The sequence below is a fragment of the Molossus molossus genome, unplaced genomic scaffold (assembly GCF_014108415.1).
Source record: "Molossus molossus isolate mMolMol1 unplaced genomic scaffold, mMolMol1.p scaffold_m16_p_19, whole genome shotgun sequence".
Lineage (NCBI taxonomy): Eukaryota > Metazoa > Chordata > Mammalia > Chiroptera > Molossidae > Molossus > Molossus molossus.
This window is the reverse complement of record NW_023425354.1, coordinates 30987515-31012983: the sequence shown is the minus strand read 5'-3', so window position 1 is coordinate 31012983 and position 25469 is coordinate 30987515. Positions and strand designations below refer to the sequence as shown.

Here is a 25469-nt window from a genome sequence, read left to right as displayed (position 1 = left end):
GCCCCATCCTGGCAGGGGCGTCCTCTCCCTCTCAGGCCCTGTGACAGTGGTGGAGCTCATAAGATAAGCGTGATCTCCCCAGCCCACAGGTCCAGCACAAGACTGCGTTATGGGAGAGGACATTCCAACAGAGGGACTCGATCCCTTCCCTGCCTCTCCTTGCCCCCAACTCTCTGTCCCAATATTGTCATTCTTGTGAATGAGAAAAACAAAACAAAACAGAGACTAGAGGGTCAGCAAGAGATGCCAAGGTGATCAGCAGGACATGGTTCTATCAAGATCATGGAGGTCACCTTGGCCACCCCCCTGCCTCCAAGCAGAAGCCCGGGCTGACACATAAAGTTTGCCAGGGAAGAGGCTGGTTCTTTCGCTGTGTCTAACATCACAAGGATGGTAACGTTCTTCCTAGGGACTACTGCCCTCCCTAATAGTCTTCAGTTTGGGGCATTTGGACTGCCCCACCCCGATCCGGGGCCGACCCCAGAGTTATTGTGCCCTCCCACCCCCTTCACAGATGGACCCGGTCCAGAAAGCTGTCATCAGCCACACCTTTGGGGTCCCCTCCCCTCTGAAGAAGAAGCTCTTCATTTCCTGTAACATCTGTCACCTGAGGTTCAACTCAGCGGTGAGAGGAAGTAGTGGAAACAGGCTGGGGAAGCACTGGGCGGGGAGACGACTGGAGACTGGGCTTCTGGGGTCTTTCCTAGGGGAATAGGAAGAGCAAAGGGACTGTGGTCTGTATTTTCCATCCCTGGTTGCCAAAGAGGCACTGCTGGTCCTTTATCCATTCATCCTCTTCTCTATCCAGAGTCCTCCGCCCCTTTCCTCGGTAGTCCCTCTGGGACTCTATTTCCCTCCCCTGTGCTTCTCTCCCATGTGGAGACTGCCCTTCCCCACTCTGGGTCCCAGAGGACACCCCATCAGCTCCTGGTTCTTTTTTATTTAAATTTTTATTTTTATTTATTGACTAGAGGGGGAGAGAGAGAAACATCAATATGTTGTTTCACTTATTTATGCATTCATTGGTTGAGTCTTGTATGTGCCCTGACTAGAGATAGAACCCGCAACCTTGGCGTATTGGGACGCTGCTCTAACCAACTGAGCTACCTGGCCAGGGCTGGAGCTGAGTTCTTAAAGCACCTGAGAGTTTACAGAATATGTTTGTTCATGCCTATTGTCTTAATTAGTTCTCATGATACATCTGTGAGGTGGATAGAGGTGCAATTATCATCATCAGGAAACAGCCTCAGAGAGGTTAAGTAACCTGCCTGAGGCTACTCAGCGGTAAGTAGCAAAGCTGGGATCTGAACCAGGCCTGGCTAACCCTAAGGGCTGCATACTTTCTACCACAGCCTGCCCCTGGATAGTGAAGGAGCCTCATTCTGGCCCCCCAGGGCAGGTTTACCTTCTGTCCAGGCAACTCTGGGGTTTGAGGAGATGCTCTCAGCTGACCTGTTCTGGTGAAAATGTCTAGGGAAGGGCCTGTCTTTACTGCATTTGGGAGCAACAAGCAGGGACCCCTGGAGGGCACTGCCAGGCCAGATGTGGGGGTTCCCTCTAGGCTTTCAGGTTATAAGTTGTGAACAAGCCCGACAGAGAGACTTCACTCTTGGAGAGGGACTATGTCTTCATGCTGGGTCTGGCAAATAGCCAATGCTCAATAGCTATTTGTTGAAAATATGAACAAAGGGATGAATGTTCTGGGGTGCACATACCCCAAAGGGTGAGGATTGCTCTGTCTTCTCCATTTGTATATTCATAAACTTGGTAACTAACATCCATTGAGCACCTACTGTATGTACTAGGCACTGATCATTCAGATTCTCATTTCATCTCACAGTCCTGTGAGGTCAGTGTTACCACGGAATTTATGAGTGAGGAAACTGAGGCTAGGAGAGGCATCTTTGCCCAAAGAGGCACAGCTATTAAGTGGCTGAGTCACAATTTAAAGCCAGAGGCTGCCTGCCTGGGAGCTCATGTATGAAAATGTGTTCTATGAACCTCAGGGCCATGTCCATACTGACGGCGGCAATGACAAGGATTCACCCCTTGTGTGACCCCAGCCCTGCCTCCCTCTGACCTGCCCCCTTCCCAGTGCCAGCTTGTGGATGGGACATGTAGACTCAGAGAATGAATGTTGACCCTATGCCCTTCCCACTCCAGAACCAGGCCGAAGCACATTATAAAGGCCACAAACATGCCCGAAAACTCAAGGCTATCGAAGCCGCCAAGAGCAAGCAGAGGCCCCAAAGCCTGGCCCCGGACAGGACACTGGTGTCCCTGACTCCGACTGTGGCCAGTGGAGCCCCGGAAGAGCCTCAGAGCAAAGGTCAGTCCTGAACTCTTCTCCCTACTCCCCACTCACCGCTCCAAATCTAGTTTCTGACGAGAGGTTGAGAGATTTCTTGTTATTTTTGCTTGTGTTGGAGTGTTCCCACATAGAGAAAAAGGCACCCATCACAAGTGGGGAGCTCAGTGCACTTTCCCATCTGAATATATCGACAGCAAGAAACTTCTCTCAAGCAGCAGAAGCCCACCTTGGGCCCCTCCCGCCACGACCTTGTTGCATTAGTTTTGTAGGACTGCTGTAACCAATGACCACTAACTGGGGAGCTGGAAACAATAGAAATGTATGTTCTCACAGTTCTGGAGGTCAGATGTTTGAAATCAGGGTGTCAGCAGGGTTGGCTCCTTCATGGGAGCTGAGAGGGAGACTTTGTTTCATGCCCCTCTTCTAGCTTCTGATGGTTGCAGCAGTTCCTGGCATTCCTTGGCTAAAGGGTGCACCACTCCAATCTCTGCCTCATCTTCACATCCATCCATTCTCCCATATCAAAGTCTTCACATAGTCCAAGGACACCAGTCACTGGGTCAGGGCCACCCTAATCCAGTACGACTTCATCTTCACTAATTACATCTGCAAAGATCCTTTCTCCAAAATAAGGTCACATTCTGAGATTCTGGATGGACGTGAATTTTGGGGTGACACTATTCAACTTCCTACACGCCTCCCCACAGAGTACCTATGATCCTGACTTTTTTTTTTTTTTTTTTTTTTATCCTCACCCGAGGATATTTTTCCATTTCTTGTACAGATAGAGTGGGAGGGAGAGAGAGGAAGGGAGAGAGAGAGAGAAACATCGACGTGAAGGGACACATCGAGTGGCTGCCACCCGCACGACCAACCAGGGCCGGGGACAAACTGCAACCGAAGTACGTGCCCTTAGCGGGAACCGAACCCGGGTCTCTCCGGACCGCAGGCCGACGCTCTAACCGCTGAGCCAAACCGGCCAGGGCGATCCTGACTTTTATTAGCATAGACCAATCATCAGTCATATAGAATGTAGACTTTTGTGTCTCTGTTTTATTCATCTTTCGTCAACATTCCTAATACTCACTATGAGATTCTTCTGTGTTGTTGCGGTGGGTGCTGTAGTTTGTCCTTTTCCATTGCCATGTAGTATTCCACTATATGGCCATACAATTGGGTGTGTGTTAATCCTCACCTGAGGGTATTTTTCTATTAATTTTTAGATAGAGAGGAAGGAAGGGAGGGGGAGAGAGAAACATTGATGTAAAAGACACACATTGACTGGTTGTCTCCCATACAACCCCGGCTAGGGCCGGGGATCCAACCTGTGACCCTTTGTTCCACAGGCCAATGCTCCAACTGCTGAGCAAAACTGGTCAGAGCCATACAATGATTTTTTAAAAACCTGTTATCCTGTTGATGAATATCTGAATAGTTTCTAGTTTCATGCTATTATTTATAGTGTTCAATATTTAAAACATAGTTTGATTATTTGTGTTTTTAAGTAATAATCTGGAGATTAGTCAGTTTTTACCTGTGAGTGGTTCCATGTGTATGAAGGTAATCTAGAGCCAATGCTACTTCAGAAATATACAAGGTATCCCACCCCCCAAAAGTGTATAGAGGGTGTCTGTAGAGTCTATTGCATTTAAAAAATGAAATGTATTTTAATAAACACTGGCTTTATAATTTAAAAAAAAAAAAAAAGTGTTCAGCCCTGGCCGTTTTGGCTCAGCGGTTGGAGCGTCAGCCTGCAGACCAAAGAGTCCTGGGTTTGGTTCCCGATAGGGGCACGTACCAAAAAAAAAAAAAAAAAAACAACAACTAAAAAAAAAAAAGTGTTCTATGAACATTCTAGTACCTTTTTTTGATTTCCACTTATTTAACAGCTAATAACTAGACTATCGGGGCTGTAAGGGCTTTCTGAGATTACTCTGTCCAACTTTATGCTTTCAGATGGTGAAACCAAGGCCCAAAGAGGCCCTAGTGCTGCTCTCCCCTGCACTAGTGACCCGTCCACTCTGCCATGCCACCCCTAATATGTCAGTGCTTAAAACCTTGGTCTCCAGAATCAGCTCAGGCCTCACCCTCTTACCCGATGTCTTCCATCTCCCCAGCAGTTCCTGCAGACCCTCCTCCTGGCTCCCCACTCCAGCCACCACTGACTCCAGACTCGACGCCCAGGGAGCCAGCCCACTCAGACCTCTTGGATGCTGCCTCCTCCTCCTCCTCTTCTTCTTCTTCCTGCCCACCCTGCTCCCCAGAGCCTGAGACAGAGGCGCCAGGGCCTGAGCCAGTGGCTGCTGCTGTGGGAAGCGGTACGAGTGGGGAAGGCAGGAGTGAGAAGGGGCGCCTCTACTGCCCCACGTGTAAGGTGACAGTGAACTCCGCCTCCCAGCTTCAGGCTCACAACACAGGTCAGTGTGCCTCACCAGCTGGCGTGGGGGAAGGAGAGGGGCGGAAGGCTGCTCCTCACCAGATGTGAACAGGCTGGAGTTTCTGGGTGCTTTGCTCAGGGGCTTGGTAACTGAAGCGTTGTGCTCAGTTATTGGGCAGGTTTTTGGGTCCTCCCACTAATACTCACGGAGGGAGAATTGGGAAGAGAAGCAAGAACCGAAGGGTCACTCCAGAGACAACAGGAGACACCTTCTCCATCTCTCCTAGGTCAGACCCAAAGGAAGGGACTGAGATGAGAGAAGGGAAGCTGACCAGTTACATTGCAAGAAGCCCTGTTTTTCTTTTTAATCCTCACCTGAGGATATTTCTCCATTGACAGAGTGGGAGGGAGGAAGGAGAGAGAGAAACATGTATGTGAAAGAGACATGAATTGGCCGCCTCCTGCATGACCCCAACCAGGGCTGGGGATTGAACCACCGAGGTACGTGCCCTTGACTGGAATCAAACCCGCAATTCTTCAGTCCGCGGGCTGATGCTCTAACCGCTGAGCCAAACCGGCCAGGGCAAGAAGGCCTTTCTTGGGGGAGGATGGCTTGAAATGAGATAAGCTGGAAGGATCTTGTGGAGATGAGCGAAATTTCGTGGTTGAGCAGCCTCAGAGCTAAAGGGACAACCAAACTGACCCAGTTCGGAGGGTCTCCGTGGCCCTTGCAGCCCCCCTTCCATGCTGACAGGCTCCTTTCCTTCCGCCAGGAGCCAAGCACCGGTGGATGGTGGAAGGTCAGCGAGGGGCTCCCCGAAAGGGCCGGGGCCGCCCAGTGCCCCGGGGAGGAGCTGGACACAAGGCCAAGAGAGCGACTGGAAGCCGGGGGGGCCAGCAGGGGCCTAGCCCCCCTTTTCACTGTGCTGTCTGTCAGCTCCAGGTCAATTCAGAGACCCAACTCAAGCAGGTGGGACTAGGGTTTGAGCAGGGGTGAGGGAGCGGGACCAGTGCCAGGGGAGGAGGAAGGAGGTGTCCTGAGGTGAGGTGGGTAGAGCAGGGCCAGGTGGAGGAAGAAGAGCAAGACTAGCGGGACAGTGGGCCCCTGGAGGGCAAAGGCCAATTCTTAGCTCCCCTTCCCAGGGCCACTCCAGGTGATGCCCCAGAAATGTAGGTTCAGTGTGTGAACTGTGGGTAGAGAGGGGTGAGCTAATTGAGGATGGTGGGGAGTTGGGAGTCCTTGGGCTTCCTCATCTTGTTCTCAGTTTGTCTGTTGGTCCGTCCATTAGCACCTGAGCAGCAGGAGGCACAAAGACCGCCTGGCCGGGAAGCCCCCCAAGCCCTCCAGCCAGCACAGCAAGCTGCAGAAGCATGCAGCGCTGGCTGTGAGTATCCTCAAGGTATCTGTCTCCAGGCAACAGGGCTGGGACCCCGGTACAGGGAGGTGGGCTGGGAACGGGATTGGTGGGGGCTGCTGGGGAGCTGAGGCAGGAATAAAGCCACCCCCTTTCTGACGCTGCCTGGGCAGAGAAAGAGCTGGGGTTGGGTTTGGGCTATCTTGGGATCTGCCCAGAGGAATTTCCGGGAGGTCGCCTAGGTAGGAATCTCAGGGGCAAAGCAAGGGATGGACATTCTGTGCCATCTCCTAGAAACCATCTCTCCTACACCCAGCATAGTCTCCTCCCTTGGCCCATCATGATTCTCTTTCTTCTGAGCAGGAAGACAGCTGGTGGAGAAAGCCCTTTGGAATGAATGTTTGGGGGCGGGAAGGGAGGAGGATTTAGGTTTGGAACCCTAAAAGGCATGTTTATCCTGCAGCAAAAAAACCCAAGGACGGAGCCTAGGGCAGGGGTGTTTTCTGGGGTCAGACTGTGTTCAGTCCTCTCTCTTCTTTGCAGTCTAAACTGGCCTTGCAGAAGCAACTCACCAAGACGCTGGCAGCCCGCTTCCTGCCCAGCCCGATCCCCACTGCAGCCACGGCCATCTGTGCCCTGCCAGGGCCCCTGGCCCTCCGGCCTGCCCCAACCACAACCACCACCCTCTTCCCAGCTCCGATCCTGGGCCCAGCTCTGTTCCGCACCCCAGCAGGAGCTGTCCGCCCTGCCACAGGACCTATCCTCTTTGCCCCTTATTAGCCCTCCTAGGGAGGCCGGGATTGACTTCTCAGCAGTCCCTCTCCCCACCCTCTTCTCCCCAAGATGCCTCAGTTCCTACAGCCCACAGGTGATGTTCTTGAAGCCTAGGGGCTCCTGACCAATCCAGGAAGAGCTGGGCTAGTTTTAAGGGCAGCTGCCCCTCACTCCGCCCGACTGGCGATTCAAATACTCCCTGGCCAAGAGCCATCCTCACCCTCATTTCCCATCATCTAGGGCTAGTCTTGGGCTCCCCTGCATTTCCAGCCTGATTTACAGGGAGCAAACTGAGAAATCCCAGAGATCTATGCAAAATTCTAGCTCCAGCCCCATGGTGCTCTCCTTTTCCCTTGTCAAAATCTATACCCACATGGCCAAAGGCCCTAGAAATCTTAACTCCTCTCCTGGGAACAAGTCTGTGACTGATCTCCACTCCCATGTACCAGGGAGGCCCTTCCCATTCACTGGATTCTCTGGAGAATGACAAGATGAGGGATGGGCTCTCAAGCTGGAGTCGGTTCAATGCTATCTGGACAAGATGACCATGGGGGTGTGGTGGAAGACTGGAGGAGAAAGGGAGCCGTGCTGAAGTGGGGCACAGCCATGGTAGGGGCTGATGTCAAAAGCTTTTGGGGGGGTCTTCATTTGCTCCAATGGGGCTAGGACAGGGGTAGTGATAGTGATGTTCTAGCTGGGTCCAGTTTTAATAGAGGAAGTGATCAACCTTCTCTTAGTGTTTTACTGATTTCTTCTGAACCCCAGCTCTGGGGTGGGGGGCACTGGGTATCCCTCAGACTATGGACCCAGCTAACACTGAATCCCCCCAGGGGCCCCAAATGAAGAGCTTTCCTCTCTAGCCCTTCAGCCTCAACTGGTCCCTAGCACTAAATTCAGCTTTCCCTCCTCCCAACCAGCAGCCCAAGCCTCCCTCACTGTGAAGCTGAGTGTTGGGATCCAGTCTGATAATTCTACAGACCCATTTCACGCTGTCAAAGTCAATGCCACAACCTCCATCCTACCCTAGCACTGCTCCCCTCACCTCACAATATGGGACTTTGCCAGTATCCACCTGTATTTTTTTTTGTAAGATATTTCCAATGGGAGAATAAGGGGGGAAGGGAAGGAAACTTTTTGATAACAATTGTGATTTTATTGTGTCCAATGCATCAATAAATGAACTTTAAGCCGAACCTATATATGACCTAACTTGACTTGCCCAGCCCTGGACCGCCTGCCCCTGCTCACCGCTCCTGCTTTGGGGAGAAGGGGCATGCACTGGAGGTGGCTGGGCTGTAGGGGCTCACCTATGGTAGCTGTGCCCATCAGAAGCAGGAAGTGGGCACAGGAAGTTGTGGGTCATAGCTCACATTATAGCATGTTGAGAGTGTAACCCCCTTCTGAGCCCCAACAGATCTGTAAGCTCCCGAGAAGCTACTACTTGTTTGCCTTGTTCTGTTGAGGCACCTGAGGTAAGAAGGGCTAGAAGAGCACCTTGTCCAGCCTTCACCATGGCAGCATACTAATTTATAACAGGTAATTTATAAATAAAGTCCAGCTAGTAACTGAAAACCACCACAGGAAGGGGTGAAGACCAGCCCCCATGGGTGTAAGGTTCCCCAATGGGCACTAAGCAGCCATTCTGGCAATTAGAGTGGATAGTGCACTCCTGCCCCCTGGCGGTTGTCAAAGAGCAGTGTCCCAGCCTCCAGGGCAGATAGGCATAGCACCTTGAAGAGGGAGAAGCAAAGGGTACAGTCAGTTGGCCCTAAGCCATGGGCATTATAAAATAACAGGGCTGGGAGAGGACCTAGAAGGTCATCTAAGCAACTCCTGTCACCACACAGATGAGAAAACTGAAGCCCAGAGAGAAGAAAAGCCTTGCTGGCTCACAGAGCCCGTTGGTGACTCAGCCCAGCGATCATTCCACCTCAACCAATGAGGGCCATCTGCTCTGTAAGCAGGAAGTGGAAGTGCAACAATTTGGGGAGGAGGTCAAGTAGAAGATCACACTTCTCAAGAGGCTGGCTTCTTCCAGCCAAGGTACAAACAGAAAAAAGGTCAGGGTGCTGAATGAGGAGGCACCCCTAACACCAGTATGCACACACATACACAATACCTGGATGCCCTTTCTCTGAGTCCAGGCTGGTGCCATAGTGTTTGTGTGTGTGGCTGAAGCACAGAGGTGCGGGACCCATGATCAGAACCAGCCCTAGACTTGGCACTTCTGTATGGTAGCTCTGCTTCCCATGCAGGGCAGGTGGAAGGGACGCTGACCCACAACTGCTCCAGGTCACAGAGGAACAGATATGATGAAAGCTGGGGTGGAGGAAGAGGTTGGGGGCACTAACCTAGATTATTTGCACTTCCCAGAGTTAGGAGGGAGCAAAAGTGGCCTGAGCCTGGAACGGCCCAGCTGCCTGCCCTAGTGGGGAGTTCCCCTTTCCCCTCAACCCATTTTCCAAAGCCCCAGAGGCTGGGCTGGGGTTGGGAAGGTGAAGTAGGGATGGGCGCTCTTCAGCCATCCAAAGAACCACTGCCCTTGTTCTTGCGGCTGAGGGGGAAGGCGGATTTGCTCTGAGGCTGGGTCATCTTGCTGGCCAGGTAGATGAAGGGCTCCAGGAGGGAGCGGCGGTCAGCCACAGATACCTCCCACAGCTTCACCTTCTCCGACTTGGCCCAGTGCTGAGCCACATCCAGGTCCACACGCCGCTGCTCTTGCAGGTCACACTTGTTGCCAAGGACCACAATGGTGACCTGGGGAAGAGGGACAGAGTAGAGACTTGTGGATGTACCATGGACCTTAGGAATGAGTGTGAAGGCTGCCCTCCACCTAAGAGTCCTAAGAGAAGGAAAGTCTTAATGGCTGATATCTCATTTCATCCTATATTAGAAACCATGAAGTGAGGGGAGGGAGATGGTTGCTTTTTCCTCTCCTTCCTCTGTTCAAACCCTGGCCTCCATCTGGCCCTCCCTCCAGGGTTCCATTACAAGCCCTGAGTCACTCATGCCTGGTCATTACTAACAGTGAGTTTGTCTTTAGCTAAACAACTGGTGAGGAAGCACTCCCAGAATGCCTGCAGCTTAAAGGTGAACTTGAGAAAAGAAGGGCTTTCAGAACTAAGAGTATGGAACCATTATAAAGAAAGACTAATGGGGGCTTCATGTGTTAGGTTGGAGACCTCTTAAATGGAAGAGAGAAGCCACTTGGGTTGAGTTGCCTCAGCAAGGGGCCACCTCTATGGGTGAAGACACCCTCCAGTGGCCTCCATCCCTCCTCTGGTTCCTAACCCATCTCCTGGCAAATGAGTAAAAGACAGAGCCCTGCCAAGCCTCACAAAGCCAGCCCAGGGCTCAGTCTCTCTCACCACCAGGGCTCCCAAACACACCTCCTTCTTGTCCTTGGATTTGTCAATTTCCTTCTTGAGCAGCTCCACACGCTGAAAGGACTCTCGGCTGTCTGTGCTGTAGACCAGGACGTAGCCATCAGTGCAGGAGAAGCAGTGCCGGGGCAGTTCAGCCCCATCTCGGAGCCCCCGGGTGTCATAGAAACGCACCTGCTCCCGCACGCCCCGGTCGGTTTCAATGGAGCCCACATAGATGTCTTCCTGTGTCTCAATCATCTCAGAACCTAGGATAAAATGAGGGGAAAACTTGTTTGTAGGGAGAAGGAAGATGGGGAACATGAGTGACTGAGTATATCCTGACAGGATGACCAGACAAGGAGGAAATGGAAGCTGAGGAGAGGGGGCCAGACCAAGTCTGGCAGGACTGGAATGACTTAGGAGAATACACATTAATTTCATGTTCACACCATGCTAAGCAAAAGTGAGACTTAGGAGCTTTTCCTCCTTATCTCGGATATTGGGCTTCCTTCCTCCACATCTCAATGTTTTGGAGCTGGAGGGGATGATGTAGATTTTACTCCAGGGGCATACTTTAGCTTCTGTGTGTTATCAAATCCTACTCTTTATTCTTTAACTTCTTTCACCATTCCCTCTCACCCCCCCCCCAAAAAAAAACACTCACCCACTACATGGTTCCCGTATAAAAGCTGCTCCAGGATTGATGTTTTGCCCACAGATGCCTGGCCACACACGACCACCTTGCAACTCTTTCCCATGGTTAGCCTTCAGCCTTGAAGAACAGAAGCACACTGTGTGAGGTGGGATCAAAACAGAGGGCGGTCCTGCCGTAACTGAGAGCCCAGGTTCTGAACTGCATGCATAGCCTCATGGGGTTCAGTACTGTCCTCTACTCTAGTCAGAAATGTGTCTATGTCCACTGCCACTACTGGACAGGGAGCTATATCTTTTATGTTGTTGTTAATCCTCCCGAGGATCTTTTTCCATTGATTTTTAGAGAGAGTGGGAGGGAGGGAGAGAAACATCGATGTGAGAGAGACATCCATTGGTTGCCTCCGGCACAACCCCGACTGAGGCCGAGGATCAAACCTGCAACCCAGGTACATGCCCTTGACCAGAACAGACCCGAAACCCTTTGGTCTGAGAGCCGATGCTCTAACCTGAGCCAAAGTGGCCAGGGCAGGAGCTGTACCTTATTCGTCTTTGTTATTCCATGTACCTGACCAGTAACTTGATGCTCAGTAAATGTTGCCATAAAGGGGATAGCGAGATGCTGGTTTGAATGAGACACTGGTGAGGTTCCTCTCCGTAGACAGAACTTGGAGGACCAGTTACTGAAGGGAGCTCGTGCTCAGCTTCCTCTCTACCCATGACGATCCCCCCTTCCCCGCCGCGGAGAGATAAGCAGGAATACTCTTTTGTACGGGTCTGTCTTAAGCTACTCTTCCTGGTGAACAAATAAGATTCCTAGTCAAGTCCATGGCTATGAAGACCATCAGACAAGAAAGAAGTGAAGGTATCTAAGGAAAAAAAGGCTCCGGAAAAGAGACAATTTTTGCCGCCCGTAGACTGGCAGGCCCGGATGAGACGGCTCAGACGCAGAAACCCCTTCGCCGAAGAGGTCCCCGAGATCTCCAAGGCATCCCAAAAGACAGGCTCCCCAGAAGTAGCCCCAGACGGATTCCTCCAGAGAGCAGAGCTAGAGATCACCCCCTAAGGGATTCCAAGCAGAAACCTCTCCGGAGGAAACTCCTGATACAGACCCTCCCTCCCCCGCCCAAAGGGCTCCGTATAGATTTCCCCACAGGGGACCCCCGCCAGGGGGAATCTATGGCGGCAAAGATCTGCCAGCTAAAGCGGCCCCGAAGCGGTGGCCGATCCCAACCTTCCAGCTCCGTACCTCCCGGGGCCCTCGCAGCACCCGGGTGTGAGCCCCAGAGGCGCGCCGGGACCAGGGGAGGGCCAGCAAAGCCGCAATGACCCCGTCCTTCCGGGCGGATCTGGGCTCTGTCCGGTCCCGCCCCTCAGCTTCCAAACGGCAGGACGAATTCCCGGGGCCGAGAGCAGGAGCTATAGCCCAGCGCCCCCAGAGGCCGGCGGGAGAAATGACGGCCGGACCGGACTGGTGCACGCGAGGACACGGTCAAGGGTTCCCCGGGTGAGTTCTTGTCTGATCATATGTTCTTTCTTTTAAGCCTACTATAGCCCTGGCTGGTGTGGCTCAGTTGGTTGGGCATTGTCCCCTGCACCGAAAGGTTGCCAGTTCCATTCCCAGTCAGGGTACACCCGGGTTTCAGGCTTGATCCCCAGTGGATGGTGTGCAGGATGCAGCCAATGGATGTTTTGCTCTCAACATCAATGTTTCTCTCTCTCTCCCCCTTTCCCTTCCTCTTCCTCTAAAAATCAATAAAAAAATCTTTTAAAAAAGGCTACTATAGTACAGTAATACTTCACTTATGCAACTGTTTATTCATCAAGTGTATTGTGAGCACCTGTTCTGTGCCAGGTATGGGACCACGTATCTGGAAAAGCAGAGGAATCAGATACCACAGATGCCCGTTAGAACATTACTGTCTATAGGAGCTAGACATCTTATAAAAACAATTACAGGGGGGCGAAGGGGAGGGATGAGATAAACCAAAGAACTTATATGCATGTATGCGTAACCAATGGACATAGACAACAATGTTAGGGGGGGGCAGGAGCAGGAGGAGGGCCTCTGGGGGGGGGAGAGAAACATCTGTAACAAAAATAAATTAATAAATTTTAAAAATTACAGTACAGCATGGTAAGAACTATTACACAAGTGCTATAGGAACACAGCAGAGGGCATTTAACTTGGGGGCAGTGGGCATCACAGAGAACTTCCTGGAGTAGGTTGTCTGTGTTGAGGTTTGAGGTTTGAAGAATAAAGAAAACATGGCAAAGAATCACGGCCTTTTTCTGGAACTACAAGTACTTGGGTTCAATATTGATGGTAGAAAGGAACCAAATAATCAAAGGCCTTGTGTAGTAGGCCAAAGATTTCAAACTGTATCCTAACAGCAGTGAAAAGCCATCGGTAGGTTTTACTGAAGTAACATGATCAATTTCTGAAGACTGGAGAGAGAGGAGACTGGGGGTGCCAGTTAGGAAACTGGGTGCAAGTTAGGAGACTTCGCTAGTATTCCAAGTTTTTTTTTAAAAAAATGATGACAGCCCAGCTGATTTGACTCACTGGTTGAGCATTGACCCATGCACCAAGAGGTCACTGGTTCGATTCCTGGTCAGGGCACTTGCCCAGGTTGTGGGCCAAATCCCCAGTGGGAGGCATGCAGGAGGCGGCCAATCAATGTTCTCGTTCATTGATGTTTGTATCTCTCTCTCCCTCTCCTTTCCTCTCGCTCTAAAATCAATAAAGAAAAGAATATATATAAAAAAAAAATGACAGCCTGAATTGGGATGGAAAGGGGACAGAATTGGGATACTTCTGGTAGGAAAATCAACAGGATTTCATGATAAACTGGGAGTCAGGAGTGAGAAAGAGGGAGGAATTCATGATGTCGCCCCTTTCTCATTTGATGACCAGGTGAATGGTGAATCCATTCAATAAGATAAGGAATTCAAGCCGTGTCCAGCGTGGCTCAGTTGGTTGGGTGTTGTCCCATGCACTGAAAGGTTGCTGGTTCAATTCCTGGTCAGGACACGTGCCTAGGTTTTGGGTTCAACCCCCAGTAGGGAACATGTAGGAGGCAGATGATGGGTGTTCTGCTCTCATCTCACGTTTCTCTTTCTCCTTCTCCCTTCCTCTCTCTCTCCAAAAATCAATAACCTATTTTTTAAAAAGATAAGGAATTCGGAAAAGAATCAAGTACAGCATGTGTTTTTGTTGTTATTGAAGGGTGGGGAGAGAATGACAAGTTCAATTTAAACATGTAAAGCTTTAGGGATTTGTGAAACATGCAAAAGATACCTGTAGATAGTTGCATATACAGATGTGAACTCAGAAGAGAGTCCAGGTTGGAGATAACACTAAGAGTCACCAACAAATAAAGTTAAAGCTGTGTGTATAGATGAGTTGGTTAGATACAGAGAACACAAAATGGGGAAGATGGTGAAAGACTTCCTCTTGCATTAGACTGTGGATTGTGAGCTACTGGCAGGCAGGACACAAGGGCTGGATAAAGGACCTTTCTCTTCCAATCCACTGAGCTCCTCCCATTCTCCCCTACCTAATGGTAAGTTTGGTTTCAGTTTCCTTGGCACTCTGATAGTCATGGACCACGCAAGCAGCCTATGCTCAATGGCACATAGTTTTACTGGAGGAATAGGATAAGATCCCTTTTATTTTTATTTATTTATTTTTGCATTTATCTTCAGATAGAACGGGAGGGAGAGAAGGAGAAAGAAAGAGAAACATTGATGTAAGAGAGACACATCCAACAGGGGCGGGGGACAAACTGCAACCCAGCTACTTGCACTTAGCAGGAATAGAACCCGGGACTCTCTGCTCCGTGGGCCGACGCCCTAACCGCTGAGCTAAACCGGCCAGGGCTAAGATCCCTTTTTAATTCCCTTGCACCCTTATTATTTTAGTTCCCTATAGATTTAAATTTTTAACCTCAAACTCCCTCAGTTTAACCTCAGAAAACCCCGATTTAATTCAAGTCCACACATATTATTGGTTTGGGCGAGGTTAAGTACTACAAAGATGGTTAGGCTGTGTCCCTGCCCTCTATGAGTTCCCAATCCAGAAGCATTCAGCAAGACAAGCGTGCTGAACAGGCAGTTTTTACGAGGGGTGGAATACTGGGGACCTTGGGCAGGGGCCTCACCCTTGTGAGCTGCCTTATAAATTCCAGGGCAGGGTCTGGGTCGCTGTGCCACTCTTCCTAGGCCTGATGCTGAGATGGCATTCACAGGCGGCTGACATGAAAGCATCATCATAAAAGAGTCAGCGTCATTAGGGTGATGAACCAGTTGGTGCTTGGAGATCCAGAGGGGATGAAAGGCGCGGGGTGAAGACGCCCTGCGTTCCCCTGGCTTGGTTGGGCAGGGCTTCCAAGGGCCGATGAAAGCTGGGGAACCGGGCTCAAAGTGTCTCTTCTTGCCTTTCCCGGGAGGAAGCAGTGGACACACTCCAAGATCGGGAAGGTAGTAGTGGGGGGGCTCTTTTCCTCCAGAGTCTTGGGTCATCGGGTCCCCACCCAACTCAGAGCCCCCTGAACCTTACAGAAGACGCTCTAGGATTGGAAGTTGCTATGGCAACGAGGCTCTCGGAATACTGAGGAAAGTCCAGGTCTAGAGAGGCGACACCCTCCTGTACCACCTTCCGACCCACGGTTAAAGTGGCGCCCCCCACGCACAGGAACCGTCCCTGGGGCCCCGCCCCGTCGCGGAGACCACCGTGGACCTCCGGGGACGGGAGGCCGCTCTGGCCCCAAGCAGAGCCTCTCGCTGGTAGACGGAGCCGAGGGCGCCCCTCTGGGCACGGCGCCGCTGAGCAGCTCAATGCTCCTACCGGAAGTGCTCTTCACCGCCGGCCTCCCACCCGGCTCTCTGGTCTAGGCGGTAAGATGGCGGCTGCCGCGGAGTGCGATGTGGTAATGGCGGCGACCGAACCAGCGCTTCCCGACGAAGAAGGAGCAAAGAGGTAACCGGGTGGCAGGGTAATGGAAGGGGCGAGCTTCAGCTTCCTGGCTCTGGGTAACCCGTCCCTGCTGGGATGCAGCTCCTAGCTGTGGAGGCGATGCCCCGCCCTCCGCGGACTCCCTCCCCCCCGCTCGAGATCCAGTCCGGATGGACCCCCTGAAGGGGCGCTCTCGGAGGTCGGCTCTCCCTTCCCGCTTCCGCCTGGCTGGGGAGTTGAGGTATCGATCGTTCTCCGGCAGAGAGGAAGGTCGTCCCTACGGTGGAGACTTGGTCTCCGAGGGAAATTGAGGTCTGTTGCGGGGTGGGGGAGGCGGCGCGGCGACAATGACAACTTCCTTCCATCGCCCCCGACCCCCGCCTTAACTTCTGTGCATTGTTGCCTATCAGCACTTGGCATCTCCAAAGCCCGTGCCCGTCTCACCCTTTTCTTCATTAGCTGCACCCCAGCGAGCGCTAGTCTGGGTCTGAGGTGATTGTGTGTCTTCGCTGCTGACCTGGTCGCCCCCTCCCCCCAGGTACCCCAGAAGTCGAAAATGATAGAGAAGAAAAGTGAGGGGCTTGTTTCATGTTCTACGCGTCAGACTCCTCTGTCTCCATCCTTCCAACCCCCTCCTGAGTAATACCCTCGTTCTTCTCAGGACTATTGCTCCTTCCTAACTTAAGCAGCGAGGAAGAGGGCAGCTGCTTGGGCGCTGTCGACACTGCTGGGCAGCTGCAGTGGCTGGAGACTGCAGGCGGACTAGCCAAGGGAGCTGCTGAGTGAGTGTGTTTTTCGAGAACACTCTGGATTCTGGCAACAGCTCAGGCAGGGTGTTGGAAGTGGGATTGGAACACGGTCGTGGGTAGTCACACTCATCCGAATCCTGAAGCGAAATTAACTCGTAAGTTCTGGAAGTGTGGAGCCCTTGTCAGCTGCAGATTAATTTATTACAATCCTCTGGGTCTCCTTCCCACATATTTCATATTTTTTAAATTTGTTTTTTATTTTTTATCCTCACCCGGGGACATATAGAGTGGGAGGGAGAGAGCGGGGAAGAGAGAGAAACATCGATGTAAGAGACACATCGACTGGCTGCCACCCACACAACCTCAGCCGGGCGGGACAAGCTGCAACCGAGGCACACGCCCTCAGCGGGAAGGGACCCAGGCCTCCCTGGGCTGAGGACCGATGCTCAAACCACTGAGCCAGATCGGCCAGGGCTGTTTCATAGTTTTGCACCAAGCCTGTTATGTCTTCAGTCTGGGTGCTTTGAGGTGGGGATGTAGAATGAGATCTGAAATCAAGATCCTGAGATGTTTTACTATCTAACTTAGAAACTACAGGAGATATTTAGTGAGGATGAATAGATATCAAGCACAAGGGTAGTTACTGAAGCCAGTGTTCCAGGTTCCTGACCTGACAAAGTATAGTAGGTCAGGATATCAGAGAAGACAGGATACCAGAGTCTAGTCTCTCCTTTTGTTTGGCCGCAAAATGGCACCAGAATGTTGCCGACCATTGGACATTGGTTCAGCAACCTCAGTACTTGAGGTTTGGCTAAGAAAGAATTCATAGCCAAGACTTAAACACAAGTAGAAGTTTATTTAGAAAGTCACAGAGGTAGAAGAAGTGAGCCATGAAAGAAGTGAGCCAGCTGAGCTGTGTTGGCTGAGGGAACAAGTTACAGAAGGGCCCCTGCAGCTTAAGAGAAATAAAGAAGCAAGGAAAATGTGCCCAGAGAAAGGAGGTGAGTAAAGGCGCAGACCTGCTCCATAGATATTCCTGCTCTGGGTCCTCCTCGTAAGGGTATTTATCAGGAGGTCTCAGGGGAGGATCCCAATAGAAAATTCATCAGCTTTCCAGGTGTGTCCTTTCAGGGTCATGGTCTTTACTGATTGGTTGGCACCAGGGTAGGCGGTCATTAGTTAATGCAGCTGGTCCTATGTCAGCCATGGCTTCGCTTGTTTGGTTTTTCTGCTTTTCTGGGCCTAGAACTGAAACACAACTGAGGCTTAGATGTATTTTATGTGGGTCAGAACCTCATTGTCCTGGGGGTTTAATGTTTAAGGGCTATTCTCCAGCCCCTCTCTTCATTCCCCCTCCAAGGTGGTCTAACACACATAACTAGCAACATGCCAGGGGAGGAAAGGTCAGGGGAGGGTCAGAACTGCATGGCCAGCGATATGAAAGGTCAGGGGTCTAAGCCACATAACCAGCAGTATACTGGGTGAGAGAAGGTTACCATGGGGGCAAAGTCCTTATTTTCTCAGTTTTGCTCGCTTTCCACCCTGGTGACCTTCTGTATTTGGCCCATCATCCTTGTGCTGTTCGTGAACAGTCTGTCTAACTGCCTACCACACTTAGTTTTTTTGTTTGTTTATTTTTGCTAATCCTCACCCAAGGATATTTTTTTGTTGATTTTTAGATAGAGTGGGAGGGGGAGAGAGAGAAAGAAACATTGATGTGAGAGAGACACATTGATTGGTTGCCTCCCCCATGTATGTGCACAAAATCCTTCCATCTGTAGGCTGATGCTCTAACTGCTGAACCAAATTGGTTAGGGCCACACTTGTTTTTTTTTATTTTCCTTATTGATTTTGAGAGAGAGAGAGGAAGGGAGAGGGAGAGATAAAAACATCGATGAGAGAGCATTGTTTTGGCCACCCCCTGCATGCCCCTCACTGGGGACTGGGCCCACAACCTGAGCATGTGCCCTGACCGGGAATCAAACCAAGGACCTCTTGGTATATGGGTGGATGCTCAACCCGTGAGCCACACCGGCTGGGTGAGCCACACTTAGTTTTGAGTTTTCACATCAGTCCTAGTTCTTTCCAGGTATTTAGAATTAAGTATCATTGGCATCATTAAGGAACTGCAAAATGGGAAATAAAACCCAACACAGAGCTTAAATTAATTGTAAAGAGTTCCATGGTTCTTTGTGCTATAAATAGAGTCTTAGGCTGTATGTAGTTGAAACTCATTCTACTCAGTGTAAATATCTGATGTAGAGACTGACTGTCCCTAATTTGGATTCTTCTTCAAAACCCCATATCTAAAGCAAATCTGTTTCCTTAAGAGGAAAAAAAAAATTAACAGTCTTCGAGGATTTTATCATAAAATTATAGTAAATGAATTTGAAGATATATTAAACATAAAACTTATGATGCTGTAATGTGACCACATTACCCAAAAACATGGTATTTGGTAGCAGTACAACAAAGTAAGGGAGGGTATTGACTTATGTTAACTGCCTTATTTCATAAAATTTAAGATGTCATTGGTTGTGAACACACAAAACAACATACAGATGATTATTACAGAATTGTACACCTGAAATCTATATAAGTTTATTAACTAGTGTCTCCCCAATACATTCAATAAAAAATAAATTTAAAAAATTATACAAAATGTCATTGGTTGTAAAATGCATAGTTATTTCATCTATCACTCAGAAAAAATAAAAACTATGAAAAATGTATTCTTACCAAACAGACATATATTATACATATTTATATAGATCACTTTAAATGTAATAAAACATAGATGTTTATTATATACCACTTAGGTGAACAAATCAAAAGAAAATATAGTGAGCCCAGGCTGTAGTGGCTCGGTTGGGCATCGTCCTATGTACCAGGAGGTTGCTGGTTGGATTCCCAAGGTACATGCTGGGTTGTAGGCTCCATCCTCTGTAGGGGGTCTGCAGGAGGCAGCCGATCGATGTTGCACTCTCACATTGATGTTTCTCTCCCTCTCCCTTCCCTCTCTCTAAAAATCAAACTATTCTTGAAAAGAAAATACAGTGAAATAAAAAAAACAGTTTGATTTTCTGCCATCCTTAGGAAGTTTATGAAAATATTGGGATCTGTTAATAAGAAAAAGTCTTGTTTATGTATGGTTTTACAGTGCTGAAAATTTAGTGGGAATTTAGAAGTTTTGGAGTAAGGTTATTTACATTTTTCATATATCTTGAAATCCTCCTATGTGGTCATAGTAGAAAGCAGGAATAGGGTGTAACATCCCTTATAAGTGCCCTTTACTATCTGGCTTGGTTTGTCATTTGACCAAGTTCACATCTCTGGTTACAGTCCTACTACCAGTTCACTTAGGGACGTGAGAGTTGATGGGTCCCTTGTGTTGTTTTTATGAAGTCCAGCAAGGAGTCCTTCCTTGCATCTTGGCTTAGGGGCATTCTGCTACTGCTGCTAAATTTTTACAGTCCCACAGTGGGCAGAATGAGAGGTGCTTTCAAGACACTGTACCTGGTAACAGCATTTTAAATAGCTACATGTTTTATTTCCCTAGCTTTCGTGTCTCCAGAGAGAAAAGAAATGGACTGTATTTTTTTGCCTGTCACTCTAACAAAGTCCTCCCCCCCCCCGCCAGCAGCTGAGAGGCTAAAATAAAATATGTATTAGTTGGCACTTCAAAATAGATCAGTGTTCTGTACATGAGGATTATTTATTTTTCTTTGCCCACTAGAACAGATAAAGCAACTTGGAAGCCAGAGGGCTAAATTTCATAGGTTTCAGCTGTCCTGGGAAGTTGCTGATTGCTTTACCTAGTTTATGAATACCTGTCTTGATTGAAGGCTCTGGTCACATTTCCTGGGTTGGGGAGCAGCTTGGTCTTCAAAAGTCTTTATTATGATAAAATTGAAGGGTTTCAAATTGTTCATTAATAGAGGAGACAGTGAGGTTTAAAAGAACCAATGGGAGCCATGGACTAAGTAGTAATGACATCCTTACCTGATTCCTTGAGCTGAAGATGTTAACTCCTCGGTGTCTGTTTTTCTCGTGGACACAAGCAAGAACATTTATTTTTAGACCCTTTCTTAGTACCTAGGTATTGTAAACTCTTTGTAGGTTTTGCCTTTTATTTTTCTGTCCATATTGTTGGTGGGAAGCACTGAACCCCAAATCCATATCCCAGGGTTTGCTGTTGTTGCTGTTTACTGTGGCTCCTTGGGACATTTTGGAGTTCGTAGCCTTCACTGAAGAGTTTTGGGGAATGCCTTTTCCCACCTCTTCTTCCTCATCCTGCTTTCAATTCTTAGGAATGTGTCCCCCTAAACTTTCTCTTGAAGTTCCAGGGCAGACAGCTAGACATTTCAGTAAGCCTGCAAATTAAATGGGAATTTATCTTTGACCCTGAACCCAAATCAGTGAGAAACACTACTCTCAGCTTTCGTTTTTGTTTTTGGGTTAGAGATGAAGAAATGGGAGATGGGACAAATGAGCCATGGTTAAGGAAGGGGTAAACCTAGGAATACAGAATCCTGAGTACCAGCAAATTAATTGAACCCTGATATTTAACAAGTGGCAAAATTGTTCAGTAATCGTAACTGGAGCAAAGGTAGAATACAGAGGAAGGAAGGGTCTCTCTGTTCCTTGCTGCTCTAATTTGGATCCACGTATTAACTAGACCCAGGTAAATTGAGCTATTTTAATAAAATGTTGGGCCAGTAAGTGGCAGTTGCTCTGGTGTCCAGTCCATTTCCAACTACCAGAACTCTGATTGGCTTAAAGCCCAGCTGTAATGTACATTCCAGCCAATCAGGGATTAGTTTAGTCATTGAAGCTACTATTTCACAGGTTTTAAAAAGCTGACTGAGTACTGGGCACTTGCCTTTGCTTTCTTTTTCTAGGACTTTAGAAGATTGGAGAACAATGGTCAGCGGCTGCCTAGGTGCCTTGTGGTCTGATGCAGAGTCCCTCTGAGAACCCATTTCTCCCTTACTCCACTCATGTTTGGTCCCTTTTCTCCAGTGCTGAGTGATGTGGAAGTTACTTAGAGGTCGTCCCAGGTATTCTTTTAAACTGTCTGAATTTCAGCAGTAAGGGTAGGAATCAGAGTGTACAGTATCCCAGTAGTCTATTCATTTTATTGGATTAACAACTTTTTTGTCTTCCAACCAGATCAAAATGGCAGTTTGGTTTTGCTCCACCATTGGCAGGGGTATGAGTGGTTGAATGGTAATATGAGGAGGAATATTTGACTTTTAAAGTTTGATTCTAAGACCTAATATTCTTTTGGCATATAACTTAATGTTTATGTGGGGAGACCAGACTGATAAGCAAAATGTTTTCTGATTCTAATATTAAACTTTATGGGAAAGGGTGAGGCAAACAGGACCCACTCTTATTCTTGGGGTTTCCGTCCTGAGAGTTCTTTCTCAGACAGTTTGCCCTTAGACAGTCAACCATCTGTTGAACTAAGGAACCTAGAGAACTTTGGAAGCAAAATGCTGGTTGACAGATTCCCCACATTGGTTCTCACCTCCCACCCCCCTACCCCCGCCCCCAAAAAACTTCTTCTGAAAGCATCCTTTTTCTTAATACCTCAGTCCTAGATTTTTGATGGGTGCTAGTGTCACCATGAGGGTGGGAGATGTCACAGAATGGGAAACCAAGGAATAGAAAATGGTGGGTTTGGGGTATGTTATGAAAACCAGCCTCTAGCTAAATCTAAAAAGCCAGTGACTTGTGTCCTCAGAGTGGCTTTAGGGAAACTTATTTCTTAGAAGCAGCTTCGTGGTTTCATGTCCTTTTCCCAGGGGTAATTGAAGGTTGAGGTAGATGCCACAGATTGTGACACCTCCCACTTAAGGAACTAGCATAACTCACAGTTGAAGCAGCTATTTCTGTGAGACTATCCTTTTGCCTGCACTGATGGCATTTCTGTCCAGATTGATTGGTTGGTTGCTTGATTTTTCCTTCCATTGAATGAGACAGAGCCAACTTTATCCAGCATGTTGTCTAGTGTCCTTCCCTACTTGAGCAGTAGAGAGTGCTGCTGCTTTGTGTAGACTGTATCTGTGACTCAGTGCCTCTTGGTCCCTCTGGCTCCCTCTTGAATCTTCCCCCTGAATATCTAGACAGAGCAATTTAAACTGGTATGTTTATAAGTTTTATTCATCTTTGTTTTCTTCTTTTGCCGGGGGTTGGGAGCGGGTATTTTGGAGTATGGGATGACGCCCAACCAACCGAGCCACCCCGGGGGTGGGTATTTTAATTGTGTGTTAAAGTGAAAGCAGAATCTGTCTTTTATTAGAAATTGGGTAAAGGAAGCTGGGTAGCCCACCTCTACCAACAGGTAGCAGTTGGATAGAGCTCACCCTCTGTTTTCTCTGAACCATAATGAAGCCTTTGCACTCAGTAGGCAGTACCTTGCATTTAGCAAGCTCTCAACCTGTGGAATTGTTCTAAGTCATGTATGGCTTCCACCAATCTGTGTGAAACTCAGATTGTCAAATCACCCCTGGATTAGTCAAATGATAGAAAGCAGAACAATATGTGTTTGGTAAGACAGAATCAAAGTTAGGCTCCTGGGTTCTTTTTACTTGACTCTTTCATGAAGGTCAGAAAGATTACAACATGCAACAGGCCCTGTGACATGCCTTTAGTTACAAGAGGTCTCAAGCTGTGGGAAGGAGGAAGGAATTTCTGCTCTGACACTGGCCAAAATCCCATGAATTCTAAAGGGTGGAGGACATTTCTAGACCAGGCAACTGGTAAATCTGAATAAAAGGAATGAGTGCAACAATTACAGAGTAAGGGTGACATTTTGGAAATAGTAAATATAGTAGGAATGCATGAAGGACACTAGTCTCACTGGCAGTATAAACTATTATTGTTAACAGCCTGAGGGTAAGAAAAGGGATGCTTTTTCAAAGATTCTTCCTGCCAGTAAAATAGTCTCCAAAATCACAGACCACTAAATACTTCTTTTCTAAACAAAAGAAATCATCTTGTCCTGAGTTATAATTTTAGCAAAGCTAGATTTTTCTTCTAAGAAAATGAAAACAACAACAACAATAACAAACAGCTCAGTCAAGCTGCTGCATCTGTTTTGATTTAAACTATTATTAATGCCATTGGAAGAGCCGAATTTTTTTTTTTTTTTTTTTTTAAATCCTCACCCGAGGACATTTTTGCATTTATCTTCAGATAGAGCAGGAGGGAAAGAGGAAGGAAGAGAGAAAGACAGAAACATCGATGTGAGAGGGGCGCATCGACTGGTTGCTACCCACATGACCCCAACTGGGGCCGGGGACAAACTGCAACCAAGGTACGTTCTCTTAGCGGAAACCGAACCCAGGTCTCTGGTCTGCGGGCCGATGCTCTAACCTCGGAGCAAACCGGCCAGGGCAGAAGAGCCGAATTTTATTAAAAATACATTATTTTAGCCAAATTACTTTAAATGAATAAAAGCAGTGTGGTGTGTTTTTTTGTGATACAAAAAGCTAATTAGCATTTCTTAGGTCAAGAATGTTGCAGAATCATGAAACCATTTTTCATGCACTAAGGGAGAATATATCTTAAAATAATACTGTACGAATGATGAAGCCTCTTATCCCTATTTTAATAATCTACAAATGTGTAGTATATGAAGCAATTCCAGAGTGAACCCAGCTATGTTGAGGATGTTTTAAAAATTACCACCCGCTTTTTTCTGCCATCTTGGACCCTGTGGAGGCCTGCTGGGAACAGGACTTCTATAAGGACAAATATGTCTGGAAGGCTGTGGTCCAAGGCCATTTTTGCTGGTTATAAACGGGGTCTCTGGAACCAGAGGGAGCACACAGCTCTTCTTAAAATTGAAGGTGTTTATGCTTGAGATGTAACTGAATTCTATCTGGGCAAGAGATGTGCTTATGTGTACAAAGCAAAGAACAACAAACACAGTGACTCCTGGTGGCAAACCAAACAAAACCAGAGTAATCTGGGGAAAGGTAACTCGTGCTCATGGAAATAGTGGCATGGTTCGTGCTAAATTCTGAAGCAACTTTCCCACTAAGGTCATTGGACACAGAATTCGTGTAATGCTGTACCCCTCAAGGATTTAAATGTATTGAAAAGTAAATAAAATGGATTTGTTCTCTTGAAAAATAAAATAAAATAAAAACTACCACCCAGTGAACCCTGCATTAGTGAAAGCTGATTAACATTTCTGAATATGTACCTCTTTAACTGCTAAAAGATAGTTGGCCTAAAGCCAAGATTTTGCTTAAGTGCACAACTTGGAAGTATTCAGAGAAAAAAATGGAACTTTTTATTTTATTTATTTATTTATTTATTTTTTATCCTCACCCGAGGACATTTTTCCATTTTTTGTTTAGGTAGAGTGGGAGGGAGAGAGAGGAACAGAGAGAGAGAGAGAAACATCGATGTGAAAGGAACACATCGAGTGGCTGCCACCCGCACAACTGACCAGGGCCGGGGACAAACTGCAACCGAGGTACATGCCCCTGGCGGGAACCGAACCCGGGTCTCTCAGGACCGCAGGCCGACGCTCTAACCGCTGAGCCAAACCGGCCAGGGCAAAAAAATGGAACTTTTTAAAGGGCATCTAATGTGGGGCACATTGCAATGTCAACTATGGTGTTTTTAATTTAGCTGAGCTATAAATATGCAAAGTTGACTAGTAATAATAAGCCCAAGTTGTCTTTGATCACATGATGCTAAGCCCTGCTAAGACCTGTGTGAAGTTATTCCTTTAGTAGTGTTTCTTGGGGTAATTAGCATCTATGATGAATGAGTGTTCAGTTGGGAGAGAGAATGTACCTGCATGATCAGAGGATATACAGATTTTTAACATACATGTAGTGTAGAACAGCATGTTTTTAGAGCTGCAGTTTTCCAGTTGATGAGTTTATTTCTGAAAAATAAATCCA

At 48.2% G+C, this 25469-nt stretch overlaps 3 protein-coding genes and 1 pseudogene across 8 annotated transcripts in view; 3 read left to right on the top strand and 1 right to left on the bottom strand.

Annotated features, from left to right (window-relative positions):
* Nucleotides 1-6964, top strand: part of ZNF385C (zinc finger protein 385C) — a 44011-nt gene extending 37047 nt beyond the window's left edge. For 2 of the 4 annotated variants that reach the window (XM_036269078.1, XM_036269079.1), the window contains exons 4-9: nucleotides 515-625; nucleotides 2164-2329; nucleotides 4429-4728; nucleotides 5462-5658; nucleotides 5978-6088; nucleotides 6587-6964. In XM_036269078.1, the coding sequence (XP_036124971.1) occupies nucleotides 515-625; nucleotides 2164-2329; nucleotides 4429-4728; nucleotides 5462-5658; nucleotides 5978-6088; nucleotides 6587-6823 (1122 nt within the window). In that variant the 3' untranslated portion in view covers nucleotides 6824-6964. The remainder of the gene's footprint in view (nucleotides 1-514; nucleotides 626-2163; nucleotides 2330-4428; nucleotides 4729-5461; nucleotides 5659-5977; nucleotides 6089-6586) is intronic. The other 2 variants (XM_036269080.1, XM_036269081.1) reach the window with 2 other exon arrangements.
* Nucleotides 6965-7385: 421 nt separating this feature from the next.
* On the bottom strand, nucleotides 7386-12190 carry NKIRAS2 (NFKB inhibitor interacting Ras like 2). 2 transcript variants are annotated; one of them, XM_036269083.1, is made up of 4 exons: nucleotides 12068-12190; nucleotides 10847-10954; nucleotides 10207-10448; nucleotides 7386-9574 (listed from the first exon to the last, which is right to left on the bottom strand). In XM_036269083.1, the coding sequence occupies exons 2-4, from the start codon at nucleotides 10938-10940 to the stop codon at nucleotides 9335-9337; spliced, it is 576 nt and encodes a 191-aa protein (XP_036124976.1). In that variant the 5' UTR covers nucleotides 10941-10954; nucleotides 12068-12190; the 3' UTR covers nucleotides 7386-9334. The 2 variants fall into 2 exon arrangements, with proteins under 2 accessions (XP_036124976.1, XP_036124975.1); XM_036269082.1 differs by having other exon boundaries at nucleotides 12083-12190.
* Nucleotides 12191-15506: 3316 nt separating this feature from the next.
* Nucleotides 15507-25469, top strand: part of DNAJC7 (DnaJ heat shock protein family (Hsp40) member C7) — a 36411-nt gene continuing 26448 nt past the window's right edge. The window contains exons 1-2 of one of the 2 annotated variants that reach the window (XM_036268175.1): nucleotides 16452-16572; nucleotides 21441-21599. In XM_036268175.1, coding sequence (XP_036124068.1) covers nucleotides 21571-21599 — 29 coding nt within the window. In that variant the 5' untranslated portion in view covers nucleotides 16452-16572; nucleotides 21441-21570. Of the gene's footprint in view, nucleotides 15815-16451; nucleotides 16573-21440; nucleotides 21600-25469 lie in introns of those variants that run through there. The other variant, XM_036268174.1, reaches the window with a different exon arrangement.
* LOC118633932 lies at nucleotides 24248-24641 on the top strand (annotated as a pseudogene).

Bases quoted from the DNA above. Each gene is read 5' to 3' on its own strand.
- NKIRAS2 (XM_036269083.1), bottom strand. From the start codon at position 10,940: ATGGGAAAGAGTTGCAAGGTGGTCGTGTGTGGCCAGGCATCTGTGGGC. The intron at 10,449-10,846 runs GTGAGTGTTTTT...ATTTTATCCTAG, and splicing joins ATACGGGAACCATGTAGTGG to GTTCTGAGATGATTGAGACA. The intron at 9,575-10,206 runs GTGTGTTTGGGA...CCTCTTCCCCAG, and splicing joins AATCCAAGGACAAGAAGGAG to GTCACCATTGTGGTCCTTGG.